This window comes from Dryas octopetala, chromosome 5 (assembly GCF_963921425.1).
Source record: "Dryas octopetala chromosome 5, drDryOcto1.1, whole genome shotgun sequence".
Taxonomy (NCBI): Eukaryota; Viridiplantae; Streptophyta; class Magnoliopsida; order Rosales; family Rosaceae; genus Dryas; species Dryas octopetala.
The window spans coordinates 16,456,454-16,481,449 of NC_141370.1; the positions used below are offsets into that span (position 1 = coordinate 16,456,454).

The window sequence follows — 24,996 nt, forward strand, 5'->3', positions numbered from 1 at the left end:
CTTTTTTCTCCCCCTCTCTCTTTTCAGAATCTTCCCAACATTTTCATCACTCACTATTATTGTTCTTCTTCTTATTATTAAAATCATTTTCTATTTTACTAAATATAAGAAAAAACAAGTGCTCGTTAATATCATAAATTTGTAACACAACTTTGCATGTCACGTAATTTTACCATCACATGCAAAAGTTTTTCTTACAACATTACAAATCGTGTCTCTTATTTTTCTATTTTTGAGAAATAAAAATGTTATTAATTATTAAAATATGTAAAAAATTACCAATAATTAGTTATGGGTCTAATGATAATTCTTTTTTCATTTTATTAAAGAGATCTAAGTTCCAATTACCATCTTCAAAAGGATAACTTACAGTAAATCTTCAAGAGAGAGATCTAATTTTTCAACTAGTGGTGGGGTCAAAGTGTAACCACCGTTTTATACATAGCTCAAGATGGTAAAATTATATATGTCAAACTCTATTGCATTCTCAAAGAGTGAAGCAATATATAAATATACGCGCTGTCTATACATATACACTGTCAAAACCTCAGGTGAATATGGAGGAAATGGACAAGGGGGCATTTGCTTCTGCTTATGAATAACAAATTATGCTTGAAAATCAGACCCTTTAAGTGGATAGAGATGACTATCTTTGGTGAAAGGGACGCATACAGAGAAAAAAAAAAAAAAAAAAACAAACAGAGAGGATGATGGAGGCTACTGTGCTGTTGAATTTTTAACTGTGATTAATTGATTATGTATGGTTGAAAAATAATACATTTAAGTCGCTCTCACTCATTGCCGTACGAGTGCTATATGTTAGCCTAGGAGAGTGTTGGCTGTATTGGGCTTGGAGTGAATTCCAAAGACGGTCGAATTTAATCACAAGGTTCGTAGGAAGTTTCTAATTACAGAAACCCATACTCTCTTTTCAAGAGCTATCAACTCATCAACTTTTAATAATATCACTAATTCTTTAATTGGTCTTATTACACATCAACAAATATTCAAATGCAGAGAAAATAAGTATAAAACTTTAATATGTGTTTATTATCTCTTTTATCAAGTGGCAAGAGAGATATACAAAAGTTAAAACTATTTTTTTTTTCTTCAAAAAAATGATAAGATAAAATCAAATATTCTGGCATATTCCAAATCAATTCGATGCATCAACCCAACCTTTCACAATTTTTTTGTGATTAGAGTTGATAAGGTTTTGATGTCAACACTCAACAGGTACTTTAAAACGTAATTTTATTTTATCATACTTTACGTGTGAGCCTAGTGTCCTATAAATTATTTGTGAACAAACACATTTGGATGGAACTTGGAAGAAACAATATCATGTTGGATAGATGAACAATTTTTTTTTTCAAGACCAAAAACAAAATATGAACATTTTTTTGGGCTTATTGTGCGTAAAATTTGGATCAAACATTTTGATATCCAAACCAAACCCAATTAACGAGCCCATCTTTAGGCCCTGATGAATTAACGGAATAATATGGGCTTTCCATGGGTGGGATTGGGTATTACTTCTCCTACTTAACTTGCACGAACCTATCCTTTGGGCTTTCTCTAAGAAACAGAGAAATATTGACACATAGAAAATCCATGACTTGTGGATATGGGTTGGGCAAAGTGTAAATTACATATATAAATTGGGTTTAGAAATTCAAACATAGCGAGAGTCACTCAGTGGGCTGCCTGTAAAAAAGTATGTATTTGGGATAGTGCTTGGATCAATATATTTGGGGTAAAATTAGACTCGAGAGGGAGGCTATGCAAACCACCCTTTTGTGCTGAGTTGATCACCCTAATAAATTTTTTTCAACTTTTTTCCTATTTTACCCTTTATTGCAAAAACATGATAAAATCACCCAGATCCATTCGGTGGTCATCTACCGAAATATCCACCAATGTTCGGCAGATAAGTGTCGAATAAATGCAAATATTTCGGCAGATAACTGTCGAATGCCTTTTTCATTTCCATTCGGTAGTTATCCACCGAATAATCCACCAATGTTCAGCAGATAACTGTCGAATAACCATAAATATTTCGGCAGATAACTGTCGAATGACCCAACGAACAAAATTGAAATTTTTTTGTTTTAAGGGTAAAGTTGGAAATTTGAAATAGGGTGGTCAACTTAGCAATTTAGGGTGGTCTGAATAGCATTGGCCATTAGACTCGTTTACATATAGATTTTATATTTGGATTATATGTTTATTTTTACTTGTTATAATTATAATTGTGTAATATAAATTCGAGCTTTTATGTAAATTCACTCACATCCAATGGCGGATCCATGTTGGGAGGTAGGGGGTCGGGCAACCCCCCGAACACTAGACCATGAAGCTTACATCCACCTTTTTCAGCTGCTGGTGACCCCCCGAAACTTTGGACGGCGATCCTCCAAGCTCTTGCTGGTGACCCCTCATTGTCCAGTCGCCCACTAAGTGCTTGATGAAAAGCCTGAGTGGGAGTAGAGAGAGCAGAGGATTTCTATGCCTAGGAATTGGCCGTTGATGAGATTGCTTTAACAAATGTGGTGCACAAGTTCAATTGGCATTTCCTGATGGAGCAAAAGCAGAGGATTTGGACATGACTGAATCCACTGGTATTACCATACTTAGAAAGTATCTTCTTAAGGCGGTTGCTATTCCATTTTCTTTATGAATTGTTCTTGTTGTTGTAATTTATTATGTTCTATTATTAAGCTTGGATAGGGTTTGTATTGTTTATGCTTGGCTTTACTGTTGGTGTGGATATCTTGTCCACTTTATCTTGTAGTTTCGAAAATTTAATAAAATCGTGTTTCATATTACTAATCATATTTCACCCACCCCAAAATTCCCCAAAACCACACCCAAGTCCCAATCCACCGGCGGTCCCCCACCATTACATTTCACCGCTGCCGGTCACCTGCCCACCCCAAATTTTTTTTGAACTTTTACACCATGACCTCCCGGGTTAGAGATCCTAGATCCACCACTGCTCACATAAAAAAAAAAATTACAAATTCATTTTATCTTTTACTCTTTACCCTCAAATAATAAAGGAACCAAAAACATGTGATGGAAAAAAAAAAAAGTACTCTACTAATGAAATTATGAACCCTACATCAAAAATTGTATTAAACAATTTAACAAAACAAACATCTTATAAGGTGCATATTTAATCTTATAAAAACTCATGGAATTTGAAATGCTTAGATAGTCCAAAATCTTTTAGTCTAGTAATATTTATCTTCACTTTGTTCAAAAAATTCATAGTTCCGTTCAAATCTCATGAATGAGACTTTGATACTCTTGGTGTGCAATTTATTATATTTTATTTTTTAAGAAAAATATATGCTTGGATAGATTTGTTAAGGAGGACATCGACAAAGAAGAACATGTTATAAACGTTTTTTTTACGATGAACATTATTTTAGTCACCAAAAGCATGTTTTGATTGATAAACACTAAACACGACCATTGTGAAGAGATATTTGATATGACCCATTGCTACGAGATATGTGTATGCAAATTAAATATTCCATGACAAACTTTTATTCTCGCTAGTCATATTTACACTTCCACATAACATAACTACATAAGTAAGCCATGATTTAATTACCAATCAATGTATATAACTTAATTAACTAACACGCGCGTTTAGAATGGTAAGCAGGGCTTAACAATTTGGTGTGATCAATCAAGACTAACCCAAGGGTCAAGTTCTGCTCAAATATATAAATAAAAATGCTCTAGAGTTAACTATTTAGTAAGATAATATGGAACTAATTACTTTTTTGGGTCTACTACACAATGTAATTTCATGATCTAAACCGTTAATATTTTAGGTTTCCAGTTAAAAATCAACCTTATAAAAAATCAATCAAATTAGCAATCATTTAATCATTTGATTATCATTACAATCATTTTATGTTGTATTGAAAAATTTGTGTTCGTCTATTTACATGAGTACAATTAGCTTATTAATAGTTGACTAAACGATTTTTGATTTTGTTAATTTTTTATAAAGATATATTTGAATGTAAACCTAAAAAATTGTGTAATAGGTCTAAAAAAATAATTAGTATCATATTATCTTACTAACTGATTAATTAACCGCTAACCAGTTCCAAGTCGTCGATACTCAAGATAGGGTTGAGCTCTCCAAGTGCTGCACACGTTTACAACGCGACCACGTGTACACTTGCTTGGGTTGCACGTCATTTAATAATTAGCCATTGATTAATTTGTCTTTCTTTGTTCTTTTCCAATTAGTAAATCTATATGTATATTAACTCATTTAAATTTCTATGATTTGTTTACGATTAAGATAGCAAAATGTTAATGGCCAAAAGAAAAAAAGATCACAAAATGTTAAAATAAATTTTGCAAATGATACACCAAAGATCATGTAGGGCCTTCGATACCCTTGTTTCTACCTAACAGTAGCATAGGCATGCATGTATGACTGCAAGTTGAGCACCAAGTTTTGGAAAACACTAGTAGATTTCAATTTGTGGATGTTCGTTTATAAATCTTTAGCTAGATATATAGCTAGCTCGATCCAAAAGAAAAAGGAGTACTATAATGAAATAATGAATGTCACGAATTTCAAAGTTGATAGTTGAGCTAGCCCTAGCTAGCTAGTTAAATGCTGTACATGATATGTGGTTTTACGAAAGCACTAATTAATGGATGAGATAGATAAGAGAATATGGGCAGAGACTCCAGAGTATGGGAGGAATGGTTGAGATATCTGCATCATATTATGTTTAGCTAGCACACCCTTCTTAATTGGTGTGCAATCTCATTTTACACGTGGAGTCATGGATACATACATACAATATATATGTAGGAATGAGGGATGAAAGTTTTGAATAGAATATGTTAAATAACCATTAAATTCCAAATTCAAACTATCTCAGAAAATAAAATAAAATAAAAATCAAGCTATCTAACTCAGGAAAAGGAATTCCCCAAATTGGGAGTTGACGTTAACAGTGGTAATATTAATATTACCAATTACTAGCAATAGACATAATGCATGAAATATATGAGTCTCTTTTGTGAGTATGTAGAGTAGTGTATTATTTAACATTAAAAAAGTATAATATTGTATAAGTGTTTATACGGATCTTAGGTCTCTCCTCTATAGTCTTGCCAATTGACTTCAAATTGGATGCTATAATTAATTTTCATCATGGTAGTAGAGAAGGTGCACCCATGTGTTGTCCTTCACTATATTTTTAAATTGATCGATATATATAGTTAGAGTAGTGCTCTAAAATTAACTAGTTAGCAAATTAATACGAAGCTAATCATGCTTTGGGACCACTACATAACTAATCTCATAATCCGAACTGTCAATTATTTAGGTCATACTTCAAAGATCATTATAACAAAAAATCAACTAAATCGAAAATCATTTAGTCATCTAATTGAGATCAAATAAATAGACGATCAGTGTTTTCGATAAAAGCATATAAATAGTTGTTGTTATAATCAAATGACTAAATGATTTCCGATTTTGGAGATTTTTTACAAAGATGATCTTTGAAGTAAGGCCTAAAAAATAGACGGTTCGGATTTTGAGATTACATTGTGCGGTGGGCCCAACATGGTGGTTAGCTTTGTATTAACTTACTAACTAGCTAGTTTTAGAGTATTCTTGTATATAGTTAATTTAGTTTTTTATTTCTTTTAAATTAAAAAACAAGAAATAAAGCAAAAGAAGATAATACATTTATACTAATTGATTTTAAATTAACATTAATATATGTCCTAGCTATAAGTTAAATGCTTTTTGTGTATGTACATAATTGGATCATGACAATTATAATATTGCTTTGCTCAATAATACGAATCATGGACGCTTGTAAGTGGTCCAATTCCTACGAACATAATCCTAGAATCTAGGTCATGACAAACATTAATTAAACATGTTTCTTTTTTATTCAGAGGAAGGAGAAGGCGTGAACGGTACCAAACTCTAGAATTCAATGTGAGTTAGCAACTTAGCATATAAGTACTGTTCTACAATAATACTGAAGGCATTGACATTTTTTTGTTTTTTATGTTGGTTACCAATTGGTTGATGTTGTAGATGCATACTTGTTATAAATATTACATGAGACTGACAATGAACCTAAATATGAAAAAATAATTGCTATGGGATCTAAAATATTGGAATTCCCAATAATTGATACCTAGGGTGCCACTCTAGCTTATTGGTTATGACTAATGATCGACCTCGAAGACAATTGAATTTTCATCCACACGTTTCATGATTTGGCAGGACAAGCCAAACCCTAATATAGCTAACCAAAAAGGGGCCAAATTATAATCGAAACCCGAAAAATCTTTATTAATCAAGCAAATTTACGTACCAGAAATCCTACACGAGTAGTACAGTACAACTCCTAACCACATTAATCAGATTGTAGAGATCGAATTGAAATTAAAGTCGGCACTCTTAATTAGCTTTGTATATTTGATCAATTAGATTAAGTTTTCTTTATTCAATTATTAATTTGCTTCAACATCTGGGTTGGTAGCGAGAGAGTCTTCATGGAAGACTCAGGCGTTGGTAGCGGCTGTGATCAAAGGTACGTGGGATATAAATATAATATTTTATAGTCAATGAACAACCATTGTCCTTTATTATTCTTATTATTTTAAATGTAGCAATGAGGGTTTAATTTTAAATGTTTTTTTTTTCTCAAATAGTCGAGTAATATAAAATGGTTATCTTGCAAGAATTTGAATATAGACTATTAGTTATGATGTTATGTTGATTTTTTCTAAAAGTGGAGTTCAAATTCATAATCTAACATAAATATTAAATAGCAAATTACAAATTACAAATTACAAATAAGTCAATACATAATTTGTAAATGACAAAAAGGTCGATACATAATTTGCTATTCTATTTTAGTCAATCATATAATTTGAAAAATTACATTTTGGTCAATAATCATATGGGCCCCAACCCATTACTGAATTTTTTTTTTAAAGTTTGTTTTACCCTTTTGCCCCCAGCCCATTGTTATAATTTTGATAATTATGTTTTGATCAATTGTTGTGCGCTTGTGCGGACCGCAACCCATTGTTTTAGTTTTGATAATTACGTTTTGATCAATAGGTGTGCACATGTGTGGGCCCCAGCCCATTTTTCAGTTAGGCCCAACGGCCGCCAGCCCATTACCAGATTTTCTCTCTTTCTTTAGCGCTTTTTTAGTTGTATGTGAATTGTGATCTATCTCTTTTTCGATTTTACAATTGTATGTGACTCCTCTTCTTCTTGGCGTCTACTTGATCAACCTCTTTTTCGAGTTTTATCTAAAAAGGTTTGATTTTTTTTTTTTGGTTAGTTTTTCAATTTCTATGAATTGTTGTTCAAATTTAGTTGATTTTGATTTTTACCCCTTTTTTTTGTGTTCAAATTTGTTCGACATTATGTTCTTTAACTTCTAAATTGAAGTTTTATGTAGTAGTTTTAGCTGTTGATTTGTGTTTTTTTTATGTTGATTTAGATGTTTTACTCTATTGGGTTTGATTCTTCTTTTTTATTGTATTTGTATGACAGTTATAGCTTTGTATGGTGTTGATTTTTTTTTTTTTAGTTTTGTATTTTTGCTTTCAATTTGTATCTGAGTGTAACTTTTTATTGATTTCTTTTCTTTGTTTAGAATTACATTGTTCTCTTAGTTTCAGTTTCAGTATATGTACGATAGTATCTGATATTTTAGATCTTTTGTTTACTGATTAAAACTTGTTTTTTTGTGAAGTCATGGAGACATATATTGATTGGATCTTTTGTTTACTAATAGTGATTGGATTTCATTGTTTATGTTTTAGTATATGTGTGACAGTGTCTGTTTCAGTATTTGTGTGACAGTGTCTGTTTCAGTATCTGTGTAACACTGTTTGTTTCAGTATCAATATGACAGTGTCTATTTCAGTATATGTTTAAGTTTTACAATTTACAATTTATTGTCAGTGTTTAATATGTTTTTGAAAATATGCGACAATTTCTAATTTAAAATCGACATATTAGACACTACTTGACAGTGTTTAATATGCACACTCTCTAACAGTATCTAATATGCACACTGTCTGACAATGTCTAATATTGATGTTAACTAATTTGGAACGCAATTAGTGAAATATCCCTTTGTGAAGTCAACAATACGTCAATACCCATTGAATTTTTGCTTAAAAGTTTTCTACACTAAAATGTCAAGTTGACAAATGTCTCTTATATAAAATTGAGGTACCCAAATTTTCTGATCTTTAATCTATCTAAAATCACAGCAATATAATACAAACTTTTGAAATAGTAATTGTCACACAATTACTGATTTTGAATCAGTGACTGTCGCCAAATATTTATGTGACATTATCTGTTTCCATATATGTGTGACAGTATCTATATTGATTTTCAGTATATGTGTGACAATATCTCTTTCAGTATACGTGTGACAGTATCTTTTTTAGTATATGTGTGACATTATCAATTTCAGTATTTATGTGACAGTATTTATTTAGGTGTTTACATATACTGATTTTCGGTATATGTGTGATAGTATATGTTTAAGTTTTTATATATACTGATTTTTAGTATCTGTGTGACAGTATCTGTCACACAATTATTGATTTCGAATCAGTAATTGTCACATAGTGTCTAATATGCACACTGTCTGACAGTGTCTAATATGTTTTCGAAAATGTGCAACAATTTCCAATTTAAAATTGGCATATTAGATACTGCCTGACAATGTCTAATATGTTTCAGAAACTGTGTGACAATTTTCAATTTAAAATTGGCATATTAGACACTGCCTCTAATATGTTTTTGAAACTGTGCGACAATTTTCAATTTAAAATCGGTAACTGTGTGACAATTTTCAATTTAAAAACAGTGTCTAACATTTTCCCCACATCATTGACCAATATTCATACCAATTCCCACAAATCTTGTTATTATATATATGAGGTCCCTTCCGTTAAGGCATACATCAACTTAAACATGATGATGTATGACTTGTGAGACTCACTCCATATTGTAATTCGATGATCGAAGCCGTCTATTTTTTAAGTATATATACAAGGATCATCTTTGTAAAAAATTAGATAAATCGGAAATCGTTTAACCATTTGATTAAAAGGCCATCATTTCAAGTGTTAATGGAATTCATATATTCATTTATTTATTCTATCACAATTAGATGTCTTAATGGTTTTCGATTTACCTAATTTTTTGTAAGGATGATCCTTGTATAGAGACTTAAAAAATAGACGGCTTCGATCACAAATTACAATGTGCAGTGGGTCTCATAAGTCATACCTCATCGTGTTTAAGTTGAGGTATACCTTAACGGAAGAGGCCTTTTATATGTATATATATAGATATATGTATTTCAATCTCATTTAGGTGCGAACATTTGCACGTTTGCACCTAACGCCGAGCGCTCGGTAGTGCAAAATTTTGCAGCTACCAAGTGCTCGACGCTGGTTTGTCTGTGTTTATGTTATGGTTTAGTTCCGAAATTTTAGAAAATTTTATAGCTACTGAGCGCTCGGCGCTGGTTTGTCGGTGTTTATATTATGGTTTAGTTCCGAAATTTTGAAATTTTTTGCAGCTGCCGAGTGATTGGCATTGATTTTTCTGCATTTATATTATGATTTAGCTATGAGATTTTGGGTTCGGAGCTAAACCCTAACATAACGCCTCCACCAAGCTCATTATATACCCTAGCTAAAAGCAAGCTAGCAGCACATGCGTGTATATAAGAAACATTGTCGAGCGCTCGATAACAGGTGCACACCAATAAACATGCGCACCTGATTAACTATATATACCTCTCGAGCTTCTTAAGGAGGTGGTAACTTATAATATAAGGGATTGTGAAAATTCAAACTAGATCGATGCATGCATATGCAAATATCATCTTGAGGACGTACTTTAGTTTAGATAATTTATCAAATATATATGATATCGTATTACATGCTAATTAGCTGTATACTTCACAAAAAATTTAGAATATCTTTGGAAAATGAATATGAACGTAAATACCATGAAGTGCGTACTCTAAGATTGTAAGAATATTTGATTGGATGGATCACCAAAAACATGCCTATAGAGTCAGTATAGACTATAGAGAAGCCACGACTATATATAAGAAGATATATTGTCCGTACGTACTTTTAGAACGAGAACGAGAAAGTCTTCAGTAGTAGTAACTAGTAAATGATGCATTTGTAAATTTGACATTTCACAATCATTCCCTTACACAATATGTGAAAATAAAAGTATATAAATATGAATAGTGAAAATTTGGAAGCAGTTCTACACCTTTTCAAAATTGTAGTGTGTGGAGAAGAGAGAACATGCAAAAGGAAAAAAGAAAAAAGAAATTAAAAGAAAAATTATTAGTCAAAATTGTCCAGCATCAAATTAATTAATTAAAGAACGCAGAGATGTACCATTTGAGGCATTGATTAAACCGTGTTGCTGGCATTTGAATTATAAGTGTGGGACAAAATCTATTCTATTTTCAACTTTGTTGATTTGTTCTTGAACTCTTGCATTGTCCCTTCTGTGATCTGCTGGCTTTCTCCGGCCTATATAGCCAGGTTTGAATTTTTCAGTTGATTCATTCATAATAATAAAAAATAAAAATAAAAACTAAGAAAACACAAGTGCACGAAACGTATAAAGAGTATCATGGGCCGGTTCTTAAGCAAGTTTTTAGGTACGTACGTAATTGAGTTTGACTAGCCCCAAGTCTTTGGTGTGTTGCACTAATTAATTGCTATATATTATAGTTTATTCGAATTGCATGTGTGATCGATAAAGTAGTCATTAAAAAGTTTCCAAATTTATTGACGAGTCAAAAGAAAAGAGAGTATGTGGCAATTGAATCTAACTATTTTGGATTGACTTGAATTTTAGACTTGTCTCGTAGATGCCATTGAAGCAATAGAGAATGACTTACCTATTCCCGGGTCAGGAGATATGTGATATCACATAAGAGAGAGAAAGAGAGAGAAATACAGAGAAGAGAGAGATAGAGACAAAAAGGAGGGTGGGGATAACTCCTGATAAAACCAGGTTGTAGGTAAGTCCTTCTCGAAGCAATATGATAAAGTAGTGTTAAACAGTTTTCAAATTTATTGACCAATCAAAAGAAAAGAGAGTGTGGAAATTGAATCTAACTATTTTGGATTGACTTCAATTTTAGACTTGTCCCATAGATGCCATTGAAGCAATACTAGCTTGTAGCTTGCTAGCTAGCTACATATATATTACTGTTAATTAGGGCAATCCTCACTATCTTTGCGGACCATGGATATTATATTTAACTTATATATTTAATTATTTAAGTCGAACACAAGGTGTATGAGTATTATATGAACTCATTCAAGTATGAAGTTTTATTTCAAAAATTTTTAATACAATTATTAGCGGATAATTCAAATTTATTGAGTCACTTTTCTAATGTGAAATTAAATCTATATATATATACAGTTATAAAACCCTGTATTGAAGTAGCTTACATGTGCAGTTAAGATCTCTAGTTTGTGTTCCAAAAGCTTGATTAATACCAAAAATGAATTGGCCGGTCCAGCTAACTACCCATTCATTAAGAGATTAATTAACATTGTTTTGAAAATGTGCATTTGGTGATCAGACTGAGTTCAAAATTAATTATGTACGTACTCATCTCGGTTCCATATGAATTCAGTCTACGTTGGTAAGTCCCTAATCAAAAGAAAGAAAAATGCAATCTACGTTGGTCAGTCCTTAATCAAAAGAAGAAAAAAATGCAATCTAGTTGGTAAGTCATATCACATATAATTAGCACTTAAATGCATACTTTCATTGATCACTAATTGCAAGCCGACAGAGAGAGAGAGTGAGAGAGAACATAAATATGACTCGAAACGTAGTTATTTTGTTCTGGTTCTTGATGGTATCACCGTATCAGAAATCATGCAGAAACATTAAAATATTTACTCTTTCACAAATCAACAAGAAAACACATCACTTGGCCAAAAAAAAAAACAAGAAAACACATCAAATATTCAAATCAAGTTTACCAACAAACGAAAAAAGGACTGTCACGTGGAAAAGGTCGGCATCGCAGCTGCATGAGTCAGCAGTAGTGCATGGGATCCGGTCCGAAGATCCGAATCAGAAAAGACAGACCCGACACGTGTAACACGCTGTACGTGTGGGCCTCTGGTCCAGCTACCTTAGCTAGCGCGCCAAACCCCCCTTTCTTCTTCTCCACAGTCCACTTCACTCCCTCGCTCTTCTCATTTTTGTCTATAAAAACAGTCCAAAACCTCCACTTTTCCATTTGAGCCATTTTAACAAACCAAACAAACCCCAAATTAATTAATCATTTCCACCCTCTCTCTCTCTCTCTCTCTCCATTTTTTATTTATTTAGAATTTTGTTAATTAATCAGTTTGAATCCCCCCATTTCTCTCTAACCGCAGCCAACCTCAAATTAAATAATGGACGTTCGCCGGCGAATTACCCTTCCACCTTCTCCAGCTCCCGCCGCCGCCGGCGAACCCCTCGTCAACAACAAGAAGAAGAAGAATAAGAAGCAGCAGAAGAATCTGACAGCCTCTGATGCTCTTCCTCTACCGCTTTACCTGACCAACGGCCTCTTCTTCACGCTCTTCTTCACAGTCGCCTACTTCCTCCTCCACCGGTGGCGCGAGAAGATCCTCACCTCCACTCCCCTCCACGTCGTCACGCTCTCCGAGATCGCCGCCCTCTTCTCCCTCTTCGCCTCCGTCATCTACCTCCTCGGCTTCTTCGGCATTGACTTCGTCCAGTCCATCTCCCCCCGCACCACCCCACTCCTCGACGACAACTGGGACCACGTCGTCGTCGCCCAAGCACCACCACAACAACAACAACAAAAAGATGAAAATAAAAACGACAAGTCGTCGTCGCTTGAAACCGACGAGGAGATCATCCAGTCCGTCGTGTCCGGAACGATGCCGTCATACACTCTCGAGTCCAAACTCGGGGACTGCAGGAGAGCGGCGTCGATCCGGCGCGAGGCTCTCCAGCTAACGACGCGTCGTTCGCTGGAGGGACTTCCATTACAAGGCTTCGACTACGAATCGGTTTTGGGACAGTGCATCGAGATGCCAATTGGGTACGTGCAGGTCCCGGTGGGAATCGCCGGGCCGCTACTTCTGGACGGCGGCGAGTTCAACGTGCCGATGGCGACGACGGAGGGTTGCCTGGTGGCGAGCACCAACAGGGGATGCAAGGCCATCTACGCCTCCGGTGGGGCCCACAGCGTGGTGCTCAAGGACGGCATGGCCCGAGCCCCCGTTGTCCGCTTCGCATCTGCTGCCAGAGCCGCCCAGCTCAAGTTCTTCGTCGAGGACTCAGACAACTTTGATACTCTCGCCCTCGTTTTCAACAGGTTTCTTCATTTTCATTCATTTTAATTTTGGAATTTCCCTCCTCTTTTTCTTTTAATTTTATTAATTTATTGATTTTATTAAAAACTTGTCTTAAAGTCAACAACTCATTATTATTCTTGCATGTTGTGCAATTTTAGGTAATGGGAATTAAATGGAAGTACAATATTCAAACATAGTTCAAAAAAGATTTCTTGCTACTACAAGTTAGTAAGCTTTTGGACCAAAAACAAAAAGTTGGTAAACTTAATTATTTTAACCTAATAATTATGTCAGAAAATTACATATTTAGTTTATTTATTTTATAAGTAGTTCAATTTTGGTCGATAATTTTTTTTAAATTATATTTTAGCGTACTAATTGTTTCATTGGGATTTGTTAATGTATCGTGGTTTTTTTTGTTTTAACTTTTTGTCCCTTTTATTTTCAATTATTTGTCTACATAGACTACGTGAACATGTAAATAGGAAAGTACATTATTTGTTTTATAGAAAAAAATTATTAAGTTGTGTGTATGTTTTTTACTGCACTGTTCAGATCTAGTAGATTTGCAAAGTTGCAAGGTATTCAATGCGCAATAGCAGGGAAGAATCTGTACATGAGGTTTACATGCGGCACGGGAGATGCCATGGGGATGAACATGATCTCCAAAGGCGTCCAAAATGTTCTTGATTTCCTCCAAAGTGACTTCCCTGACATGGATGTTATCGGCATCTCTGGTAATTAAGTTTTCTGCTCACTTTCTGATACTGATCGATTCCTGATCATGAAATATTTATTATATACATTGGTTATAGAAAAATTTTGTTTTATATATATATATGTGAGTTTTACTGTTGAATATGAGAAAAAAGTTATACATAATCAACCGAGCTAGTCAAAAATTTCTTTGTAATAAAGTTTTAATTGAACTGATATTTGAGTAAATGAAACATTTGTCACATCAATTGGGAGAGAAAATTTAGTAAGTAAAGTAGAGCTTAAATGGTTCACATGATTATTTTTCAATCATTAAGTATGAATTATGTGTCATATGTGTCACAAATATTATTTTCCTTGCTTACTTATCAAAGTCCTACACCAATATTGTCCCTATCGGCACCTAATTTAAAGTGGGTTTTTCATTTTATGCAAACAAATATTCTATCCATAATTAATTGCTTAGGTTTGTTGATTCAATATGTGCTTAATTGTTGCAGGAAACTTCTGCTCAGACAAGAAACCAGCAGCAGTGAATTGGATTGAAGGGCGAGGCAAATCAGTAGTATGCGAGGCAGTGATCAAGGAGGAGGTGGTGAGGAAGGTGCTGAAGACCAACGTGGCTGCCCTGGTGGAGCTTAACATGCTCAAAAACCTTACTGGCTCTGCCATGGCTGGTGCTCTTGGTGGCTTCAATGCCCATGCCAGCAATGTTGTCTCTGCAATCTACATAGCCACTGGCCAAGACCCTGCTCAGAACGTTGAGAGCTCTCACTGCATCACCATGATGGAGGCTGTCAACGATGGCAAGGACCTTCATGTCTCAGTCTCCATGCCTTCCATTGAGGTACAACCGTACAATTTATTAATGCAATGCAAATATATATATGCAGCTAATTAATTAATGCTTCTTTTAATTGGGTAATCCAATTTATGACTCATGATTAATTCTGAATTTCAAATGAGTTTGAAAGGTGATGCCAATTGTGAAATGAATCCATAGACAAATTCAATGCATCCAGAGAAATTTGTCTTTTTTCTCCCTCATAGGATTTAAAAACTCCCGGGTTTGATGGGTTCATGTACGTGGACAGAGAGAGGGTCGGTCCATTGCTGTGATTCCCAATACTAAAATGCAGATTTTGTTGTGTTTCTTTTGGGAAAGAAAACAATGGTGGTTGGACTAATGATGTGAATCTCTTTGAGATCTTCAAATATTGAATGGACACTTGAACAATTTTATATATATTACAAAGACGTGTGATATGCACATACATCTTGAACCATTCAAATTGGACGGATTTACTTTTTTAAATTATAATAGTATAGATTTTTAAAGTGTTAAATCTGTATGTATAGCATGTGGTTGTATCTTAATTAGACAAACTGGACACCTAATCTGAATAAATTTGTTTTAATTTTGCCTTTCAGGTAGGGACAGTAGGAGGAGGAACACAACTTGCATCTCAGTCAGCCTGCTTGAACCTATTGGGAGTGAAGGGTGCGAGCAGAGAGGCCCCTGGTGCAAACTCAAGGAAGCTAGCCACCATTGTAGCTGGTTCAGTGCTAGCAGGGGAGCTCTCACTCATGTCAGCCCTTGCAGCTGGGCAGCTTGTCAAGAGCCACATGAAGTACAACAGATCTAGCAGGGATGTCTCAAAACTTGCCTCCTAATTAATTAAGCTTGGGAAATTAATATTAAGAATAAACTAAACCCCACCTTGAATCTTGAATCTTGATGTATGTAGAGAATTAAATTTAATAATCAAGGCCAGTAAAGGACACTGTGGGGGTTGGGAGGAGGGTGGGTGGGGAAAGAGAACATGCATGTATGGTATGCATGTCACATGTGTTAGAGAGGAATTTGAATGTACAACTAGAGAATGCATATGGGTGAGAAATAAAAAAGAAAAAGATGGTACTTAAAGGCTGTAATTATGAATTGTGGGGCATGCAGAAGATCGATGGCAATTGTTGCTTTAATCTTTGTTGTGTGTTGTCACATACTCTGCTGCCACTTGTGCGGACCAAGAGTTTTTCCCAGTATCTGGTGGGTGACGGTATCTTTCTGTATAGAGCAGCTGGCTGTTGTGATCTTTAATTGTTTTTATGTTCTTGTTGGTGATAATTTGTCTTCTAGTTTTTCATTCATTTTTAGAATTCAAAGGGATTTTAAATCCCTTTTGGGCCTTGTACATACGTTATTGTGATCATGCGCTTTGTTGCAATCTCAATCAGAAAAAGTGTTTTGTGATGATGTGATTAATGCAATACGTACCCTTTCAACTGCATACACAGGAATATATATGAATAGGAGGAACATAAAACGAATTAAGGCAATCATCATTTGTTTATACATTTTAAAGACTGGTTAGCTTATGCAAAGTGTAGCTAAAGCGACATGGAATGTGAAAGATCTTTAAAGACGTTATAGTACGTATAATCATACAACTTGATCTAAACTGCATGTAGTACACTTAAATTTTAGTTTTTATTTTGTATAATTCGTTCAATACTTATCATTTTATCATTAGGCCACCCGTGCGGGTTTGGTACAAGATTCACATGTATGTGTCTATTACTTTGCTAGGGCATGGGTCCATATATAACTATCACTAGGAGTTGGGAGTTTGAGATTGTAGAACTCATAAATACTTAATAAATAGTCAGCTTAACCATTTATGGGTCTGGAGGTTGAGTTCAATCAACACCATGCATGATAGCTTATATAATAGAGCATATATAGATCGGTACATGCTAACATGCATATGATACTATGAAAATTCTTTTTTGTAATGGTTAAGCAATAAAGAATGCGATTGAGATTTCTGTGTTTGGGCCTCTGGCCCCGGTCTGTAATCAAAAAAATAATAATTCGATTGAGACTTGAATCCATGACTGGTGTCCGGAGAAGTGAGAAATTAGGTGAAAACTTTATGGATTATAAGGAGAATGAAATGAGTCAAATGACTGACTCGTTGGTCTACCAAAAAAACACAAGTACAAAACCAAAATATATGGGCCAGATGGAAAATAGGCAAGAGGCCCAGGGCCCACCACCATGACTTGAAGAAATCGATCGGTCCATTGAGATGTCAAATGGGGTCCAGCTAAAAAGAACCAAGCAAAATTGACCCAAAAAAAAAAAACCAAGAAAAAGATATTGATCGCCGTCTGTGGGAATCGAACCCACGACCACGTGGTTAAAAGCCACGCGCTCTACCAGCTGAGCTAAGACGGCTTGCTTGTTTTGTTTATATAATATTATATATATATATATCATTTTGTCCCCTGAGAATTATGGAGGACGTCAAAGATGGATATATGCCCACCACCAAGTTGGAGTCTTGGAGATGCATGAACTTGTTTTTCACCATCTGCAGGGCTGCAGGCTGCTCCTCTCTTTCACTTTAGGCTGCTCCTTTAACCTTTCTATTACCCATCTAATTTTGTTCATCGACTCCACACTTCTTTTCCATCTTTTTATTACTCATTGGAACAAGATAGATGATGACTTTCTTGCAATTTGTATGACTATTCACATTGACAAATAATTTTTTCATAGTATTAATTTAGAGACAATTATTGATGATTTCTACGCTTTGAACGTAGGTCACAATTTAAATAGGTTGTGTTTTGTATTTGCATGACATCTTTATTTATTGTTTTGTTATTTTTTTTCTTTTATGTATAGATTTGCATCTAATTTGAGAGGTAATGCTCATTATGGCTCTCCTATGATGTGTGTATTTTTTTTTTTAATTAACAAAATTCATTCATATTGTTGAGTTTTTATTTATAAATAAATGAAATTATAAGGTTCAGTCCACCCAAATTTTAAATCCCGATTCCGTCCCTGTTGCAGATGCTTGCATGATCTAGTTTGGGTTGAGTAACTTGAATCTTCGATCAATTACCTTTGAAATTAAATGGAAATTAGTTGAAACAGTAAATAAAAATACAGATACGCATGCACACCACGTGGTCCATGTCTCAGTCCATGACTCTAATAATGGGATCATATGCTGTGCATATGACCTGTTTTGCTTAAAATTGAAGTACAAATCATCAACTTTTGGACTTACCTTTACTTTTGATTCAACCAGCACAGCGCGGCTCCTTTTCCACCTTCGAATTACATATACACCCTTAATTTGTCGGTCAATTAACGTTTTAATTTAACGTCACGTTGCACTAATAAAACAAACCCGAACCAAATTAAATAAAACCGAAAAATATTAAATAAAATAGATCCATGTGGAATACTACAGGAAGTCACCAGAGTAACTATCATAATTCATAAGGCATGAATTTTAAGGGATTAAGAAATTTATCCTCAAAATTCTGAGTTCCAATCTCTCTCTTAATATCGTTTCATAAAAATAAAAAAAAAATAGAATTAGTACATTACACTATGCGTATGTGTCTTGTATAATGTTAAACTATAAATTTTAAGTGTGATTGTAATACCATATGTCATGGTAACGTACTATCATCAATATATTTAAATTATAATACGTGTATAATTTTTAAGAGAATTATTTTGGGTTCATAATTTTAAATATTAATCAATATACATGTATTATATTTAAATAAATTAATAACACTATATCAACCAGGGTGTTAAATATCTAAGTTTTCGGCGAAATTTTGCCGAAAATTTTGATTTTTTGGAGTGTCAAAATCGAAACCCATATTTGCTAAATTTTCGGGATGATTTCGTCGAAATTTAAGATCTGGTTTTGGAGTTGGGTTTTTGCAGAAAAATGGAGAGGTGGCAGGGGGGAGATCGAGGGAGAAAGAAGGGTGGCGGCAGGGGGAGATCGAGGGAGAGAGAGGCGACGGCAAGGGGAGATTGAGGGAGAGAGGCGACGGCAGAGGGCGACGCTAAATTTTCGGGATGATTTCGTCGAAATCGTCGAAATTTCGCCGAAATTTAAGATCTGGTTTTGGAGCTGGGTTTTTGCAGCAAAAAAGAGAGGTGGCAGGGGGGAGATCGAGGGAGAAAGAGGGGTGGCGGCAGGGGGAGATCGAGGGAGAGAGAGGCGACGGCAGGGGGCGACAGGGAGACAGCGGGGCGAGATGTAGAGAGAGAGAGGATGAAGAAGAAATGAAGAAAACAGAGGGGAGTTGCTGGAGCCTCGGGGGACAAGAAAGGAAAGGGAAAGGAAGGAAAGAAAAAGAAGAAAAAAAAAAGAAAAAAAAATTAAAAGGTTTAGGGTTGACTGGGGTTTGGGGCCTTTGGGTTAATTGTGAAGAAAAAAAATAGTTTGGGGTTTCGTTTGCCCGTTTTGGAGTTTCGTTTAGTTGTTTTTAAACCCTAAACTAGTAAACTATAATATATTTTTATATAAAAAATAATTTAAAGTACCATAAAAGGCTTAAACTCTAATATCATATACCATATTCTAAACAATATAGAATATAGATTATAAAATATATAGGGTTTAGTGTATATATTATAAAGTATAGATAATATACTAATTTCATTTTATACTAATTTTATTTAACAGTATTTGTCTCCAACGTGCATTATATTTATCTTATATCACATGAAACCTACTATATAATTTGGTTTCTTCAATATTTTTTATCAATTTAGTAGATAATATGATAAATAAACATATGGTAAAGTTTCATTCAAAATTTTCGTATTTTGATATCAATTTCCATCATTTCCGTCAAATTTTTGTCGAAATTTAAAAATCTTCAAAATTTCCGTCGAAATTTCTATCGAAATTTTCATCGAAATTTCCTCGAAACCCGAAATTTTATTCATTGATATCAACATATCAAGATGCCACTTTTTAAGATAATCTTCTTTCACTTAATCCTTCTCATTTTCACTGTAGATTAAAAAATATTTTTTGGAATTTGTAATTTTAGATATTAATTAATGTACATATGTCATAATTAAAGTAAATTAATACAATAATATTAGGAATTTTAAATTTATATCTCAAATTTGAATCCCAAATACATATATCAGTGTTTTACTTATTATAAAATTAATAATTATTTGAATAGATCATATATGAATTAATAAAATGCTGACACATTATTTAAGATACAAATTTAAAATCTCTAACAAAAATTAATAACATTACATCTTAACACCACCTAGTATTGTCACCAAAATTCTTTCACATCATGTGAAAATCTTTGTAACCAATCCTCACCGTACATGGCTCATTTTTTAGGGATAATTTTGTCACCCTCCTTTTTCTCCTTTCTCTCGATCCCTCTTCTCTATTCTCTCTCTTTCGGGAACATATTAAGCAACCATTCGAAAGTGCTTCAAAAAAAGAAATCACAGACTAAAAAGAGTAAAAGACTAAGATTCCCATGAATAAGCTGCTTCTTTGCCACATGTTAAAATGCGTGTAAAGGAGCAGTAACGTGAGTCAATAATTTAGGGGACAAAGTGAAACACGTCTCAAAACTGTAATTTTCTTTTTATTTTAAAATAAGCTTATATTAATATGAAATAGTTTCATTGAGCGGTTGAGGTTTTCTAAAAAGCGTAAAAAAAAAAAACAGAGACAGCATAAGAAGGAGGCCGCATCTCACTGCCTGGACTGCTTCTTATCTGTTTTATTGTTGTTTAGGAAAAACGGTCCAAAACCTCCGCTCTCCCACTGAAGCCAAATTTGTGAACCAAAATTAACAAACTTGTGAACCAAATTAAACAAACACCGTCTCGTACATTTTGATTCACTTAGAATTTTCTGAGTGTCCCCCATTTCTCTCTAACCGCACCCAAAATTAATGGACGTTCGCCGGCGATCCCCCAAACCCCTCTCTTCTTCTCCCCCTTCAGCCGCCGGCGAGCCCCTCAACCACCACCTTCCCAACCCTAACCCTAACCCTAACAGCAAGCAATACCTCAAGGCCTCCGATGCTCTTCCTCTGCCGCTTTACCTGACCAACGGCCTCTTCTTCACGCTCTTCTTCACCGTCGCCTACTTCCTCCTCCACCGCTGGCGAGAGAAGATCCGCACCTCCACTCCCCTCCACGTCGTCACGCTCTCCGAGATCGCCGCCATCTTCTCCCTCGTCGCCTCCGTCATCTACCTCCTCGGCTTCTTCGGCATTGACTTCGTCCAGTCCTTCGTCGCCCGCACTCCGCACGACGACTGGAACGACGTCGTTCTGCAACAGTCACAATCGCAACCGCCGCAGCGAAAAGATGAGCAGCTCTTTCTCAAAGAAGACGAGGAGATCGTGCAATCGGTGGTTTCCGGAACGACTCCGTCTTATTCGCTAGAGTCGAAGCTCGGCGACTGCAGGAGAGCGGCGGCGATCCGGCGCGAGGCTCTCCAGCGAACGACGTGTTGTTCGCTGGAGGGGCTGCCATTAGAAGGCTTCGACTACGAGTCGGTGCTGGGACAGTGCTGCGAGATGCCAGTGGGGTACGTGCAGATCCCGGTGGGTGTCGCCGGACCTCTGCTGCTCGACGACGTGGAGTACACAGTGCCGATGGCGACGACGGAGGGGTGCCTGGTGGCCAGCACCAACCGAGGCTGCAAGGCCATCTACGTCTCCGGTGGGGCCCATAGCGTCATAGTCAAGGACGGCATGACCAGAGCTCCGGTGGTCAGGTTCAGCTCCGCCGTCCGAGCTGCCCAGCTCAAGTTCTTCGTCGAGGACCCTCTCAACTTTGATTCGCTTGCTGTCGTTTTCAACAGGTTCAATTTCTCATGACTTTCAAATTATTTGCCTCCACTTTCAAGTTTTCATTTTACTTTTTAGTTTCTTAAAGGACACCCCTGGAACAGAAGAAAAAAAAGAACTCAAATTTATAGATTTTAGCTGCAATTATTGATTTAATTATACATTTCTTTCATTCTCTTTTTACTGTTGTAAAAGTTGCCTAGAGTTTTTTTAATTGATAATTCGTGGGATTATTGCATGGATTGCAATTTGTATAATTTGAGGAATGAAAAAAACGTACATATCATTCATAATTTAGAGAAGATTTTTGTTACTACAAGTTAGTTAATTTTTTATTATTTTTTTCTACAATATTTTTGTGATGTTGATTTGGGGGGGAAAGGGGGGGGGGGGGGGGTGTTGTTTATTTATTTTTATTTGTTTCTGTCTTTTTCTACTCTATGTCTGCAGACTCTGCACCCAACAATCTACATGAATCATGCGTTTTAGATTTTACGCAATTTCAATCTTTTATTAAGTAATTAAGTTGCAGAATTTAAAAATTGATAAGCTGTATATATGTTAAATGGTTGTTCATGATTGTTCAGATCTAGTAGATTCGCAAAGTTTCAAGGCATTCAGTGCGCAATAGCGGGCAAGAATCTGTACATGAGGTTTACATGCAGCACTGGAGATGCCATGGGGATGAACATGATCTCCAAAGGTGTCCAAAATGTTCTTGATTTCCTCCAAAATGACTTCCCTGACATGGAAGTTATCGGCATCTCTGGTAAGTTTTCTAAATTTCTGTTTTCGTAATCATAGAAAACTAATGTATGCGCCAGTTGTATACAAGTTTGCTTTTATAATATATTAGAGTTCTATGGTTATGAAATGGATCTTACATGCATGTTGCATAATATGAGAGAAAAGTTATATAGAATAGCCTGCAAAAATTCTTTTGTAATCATGCAGTAAGTGTTTATCTTCCCTTTCTACTTCGATTCAAAAAGAATGATTTAGTTAGTACTATAGGCATGATAGACCGTGGCATTGTTATCATAAAATTAAATAGCTCAGTCTTTTGATATACATCACTTTTGTATGCACTATGTGTCACTTGCATCACAAATATCATTTTCCTTGGTTAATTATCAAAGTCCTAAGTACTGAAATGTCCTCATTGCAATACAATTATCACATTGGCACCTAGTTTGAAGTGGATTTCTATTTCATGCAAATGTTTATACATATACCTTTTTTTTTATAATTGGCTAGGTTTGTTATTTAGTATGTGCTTGTTTGGACTGTGCAGGAAACTTCTGCTCCGACAAGAAACCGGCAGCAGTAAATTGGATTGAAGGGCGAGGAAAATCAGTAGTATGCGAGGCAGTCATCAAGGAAGAGGTGGTGAGGAAGGTACTGAAAACTAACGTGGCTGCCCTGGTGGAGCTTAACATGCTTAAAAACCTTACTGGCTCTGCCATGGCTGGTGCTCTTGGAGGGTTCAATGCCCACGCCAGCAATATTGTTGCTGCAATCTACATAGCCACTGGCCAGGATCCTGCTCAGAATGTAGAGAGCTCTCACTGCATCACCATGATGGAAGCTGTGAACAATGGCAAGGACCTTCACATCTCAGTCAGCATGCCTTCCATTGAGGTACAATACAACTAATTGATGCTTCTTTTGAGTGAATTTATGTCATTCTAAATTTTAAACGAGTTTTGAAGTTGATGTCAAATCCATTGCCTAGTTTTTTGGGGAATGCTATTCGCACTCTCCACTTATATTCATGCACTCTTCTGGAGGAGTGCAAATAACACTACCATCATGGCAGTGTTACTTGCATTTCTCTAGAGGCGCGCAAGATGTTTCAGGGGAGTGTAGATAGCTCTCCCATTTCTTTTGATCCAGATAATTTGTCTTTTTCTCCCTGGCGGGATTTAGAAATTCCTGGGTTTGAAGGGTTGGTAATAGACATAGTAGCTAGAATGTGGACAGAAAGGGTCTGTCCATTGGTGGGATTCCCAATATATAGAAAATTACACATCAAAGCAGATTTTGTTGTTTTTCTATTGGGGAAGAAAACAATGCTGGTTAGATAGAAAACTTGGAATGATGTGATTCTTTCTTTTTGAGATCTTCAATTGAATGGACACCTAATAATCCCAATTTACTTTTGAACTTTTAGGTGGGAACAGTAGGAGGAGGAACACAACTTGCATCTCAGTCAGCCTGCTTGAACCTATTGGGAGTGAAGGGTGCGAGCAGAGAGGCCCCTGGTGCAAACTCAAGGAAGCTAGCCACCATTGTAGCTGGTTCAGTGCTAGCAGGGGAGCTCTCACTCATGTCAGCCCTTGCAGCTGGGCAGCTTGTCAAGAGCCACATGAAGTACAACAGATCTAGCAGGGATGTCTCAAAACTTGCCTCCTAAACATGGAAAGAATAAACTAACCCTCTTGCATCTTGATGTAACCAAAGGCCTAAAAAAAAGAGACTGAGTGACAGAATTAAAAAAAAAAAAAAAAAGGGGGACAAACTGAATTGAATAAGCTCACTACAGGACGCTGTACTGGGGTTGGGGGGCTGGGGTGGTGAACATGGTGGGTACCTGATGTCACATGTGATGGAGAGGAATTTTAACATAGAGTGCATATGGAGGAGGAATAAAAAAACAAAAGGAAATTAGGCCTTGTGGATAGTATTTTTTTTCAAGATTGTTTTAAAAATCCTGCAATTATTTATTGTGGGGGTAGGTGAGCAACTGCTGCTTTTAGCTTTGTTTGTGTTTGTTTATCTTCATACTGCCACTTGTGCTGACCAGTGACCAAGAGGCTCCCAGTATCTAGTGACTAGTGTGATGGTATCTTCAGTATATAGCTTGGCTGTAAGCCTGTAATCTTGATTTGTTTGTTGTTAATTTGTCTTCTAGTTTGTATTCATTTTTAGGGATTTAAATTATTATCTCCAAAAGGGATTTTGTCATTTTGGCTTTGTATATTCTAATCACACTATCTTATTACTGTATCAGGCTAGAATACTGCATCCTTGGTTAGCTTGCAGCTGTGTGTGTCTGTATTGAGTTTGGACAGATATGGTTTGGCCCTTTGCAGTTTGCACTTGTATTGCAATCTCAATCAGAAAATTGTCATGTGTATGTGATATTAATTCTATACTCTTTCA

The 24,996-nt window shown here is 35.5% G+C and overlaps 2 protein-coding genes and 1 non-coding gene across 3 annotated transcripts; 2 read left to right on the forward strand and 1 right to left on the reverse strand.

The window, feature by feature from the left end:
- Positions 1 to 12,382: 12,382 nt before the first annotated feature.
- On the forward strand, positions 12,383 to 16,267 carry LOC147284962 (3-hydroxy-3-methylglutaryl coenzyme A reductase 1-like). Its single transcript, XM_086243243.1, has 4 exons — positions 12,383 to 13,460; positions 13,996 to 14,177; positions 14,658 to 15,004; positions 15,589 to 16,267. Exons 1-4 carry the CDS (start codon positions 12,526 to 12,528, stop codon positions 15,829 to 15,831), a joined length of 1,707 nt encoding a protein of 568 aa, XP_086099369.1. The 5' UTR covers positions 12,383 to 12,525; the 3' UTR covers positions 15,832 to 16,267.
- Positions 16,268 to 17,325: 1,058 nt separating this feature from the next.
- On the reverse strand, positions 17,326 to 17,398 carry TRNAK-UUU (transfer RNA lysine (anticodon UUU)). Its single transcript has one exon. It is a non-coding gene; the product is annotated as a tRNA-Lys (tRNA).
- Positions 17,399 to 20,696: 3,298 nt separating this feature from the next.
- On the forward strand, positions 20,697 to 24,942 carry LOC147284964 (3-hydroxy-3-methylglutaryl coenzyme A reductase 1-like). The gene is made up of 4 exons (XM_086243232.1): positions 20,697 to 21,845; positions 22,419 to 22,600; positions 23,126 to 23,472; positions 24,005 to 24,942. Exons 1-4 carry the CDS (start codon positions 20,926 to 20,928, stop codon positions 24,245 to 24,247), a joined length of 1,692 nt encoding a protein of 563 aa, XP_086099358.1. The 5' UTR covers positions 20,697 to 20,925; the 3' UTR covers positions 24,248 to 24,942.
- The last annotated feature ends 54 nt before the right edge of the window (positions 24,943 to 24,996 follow it).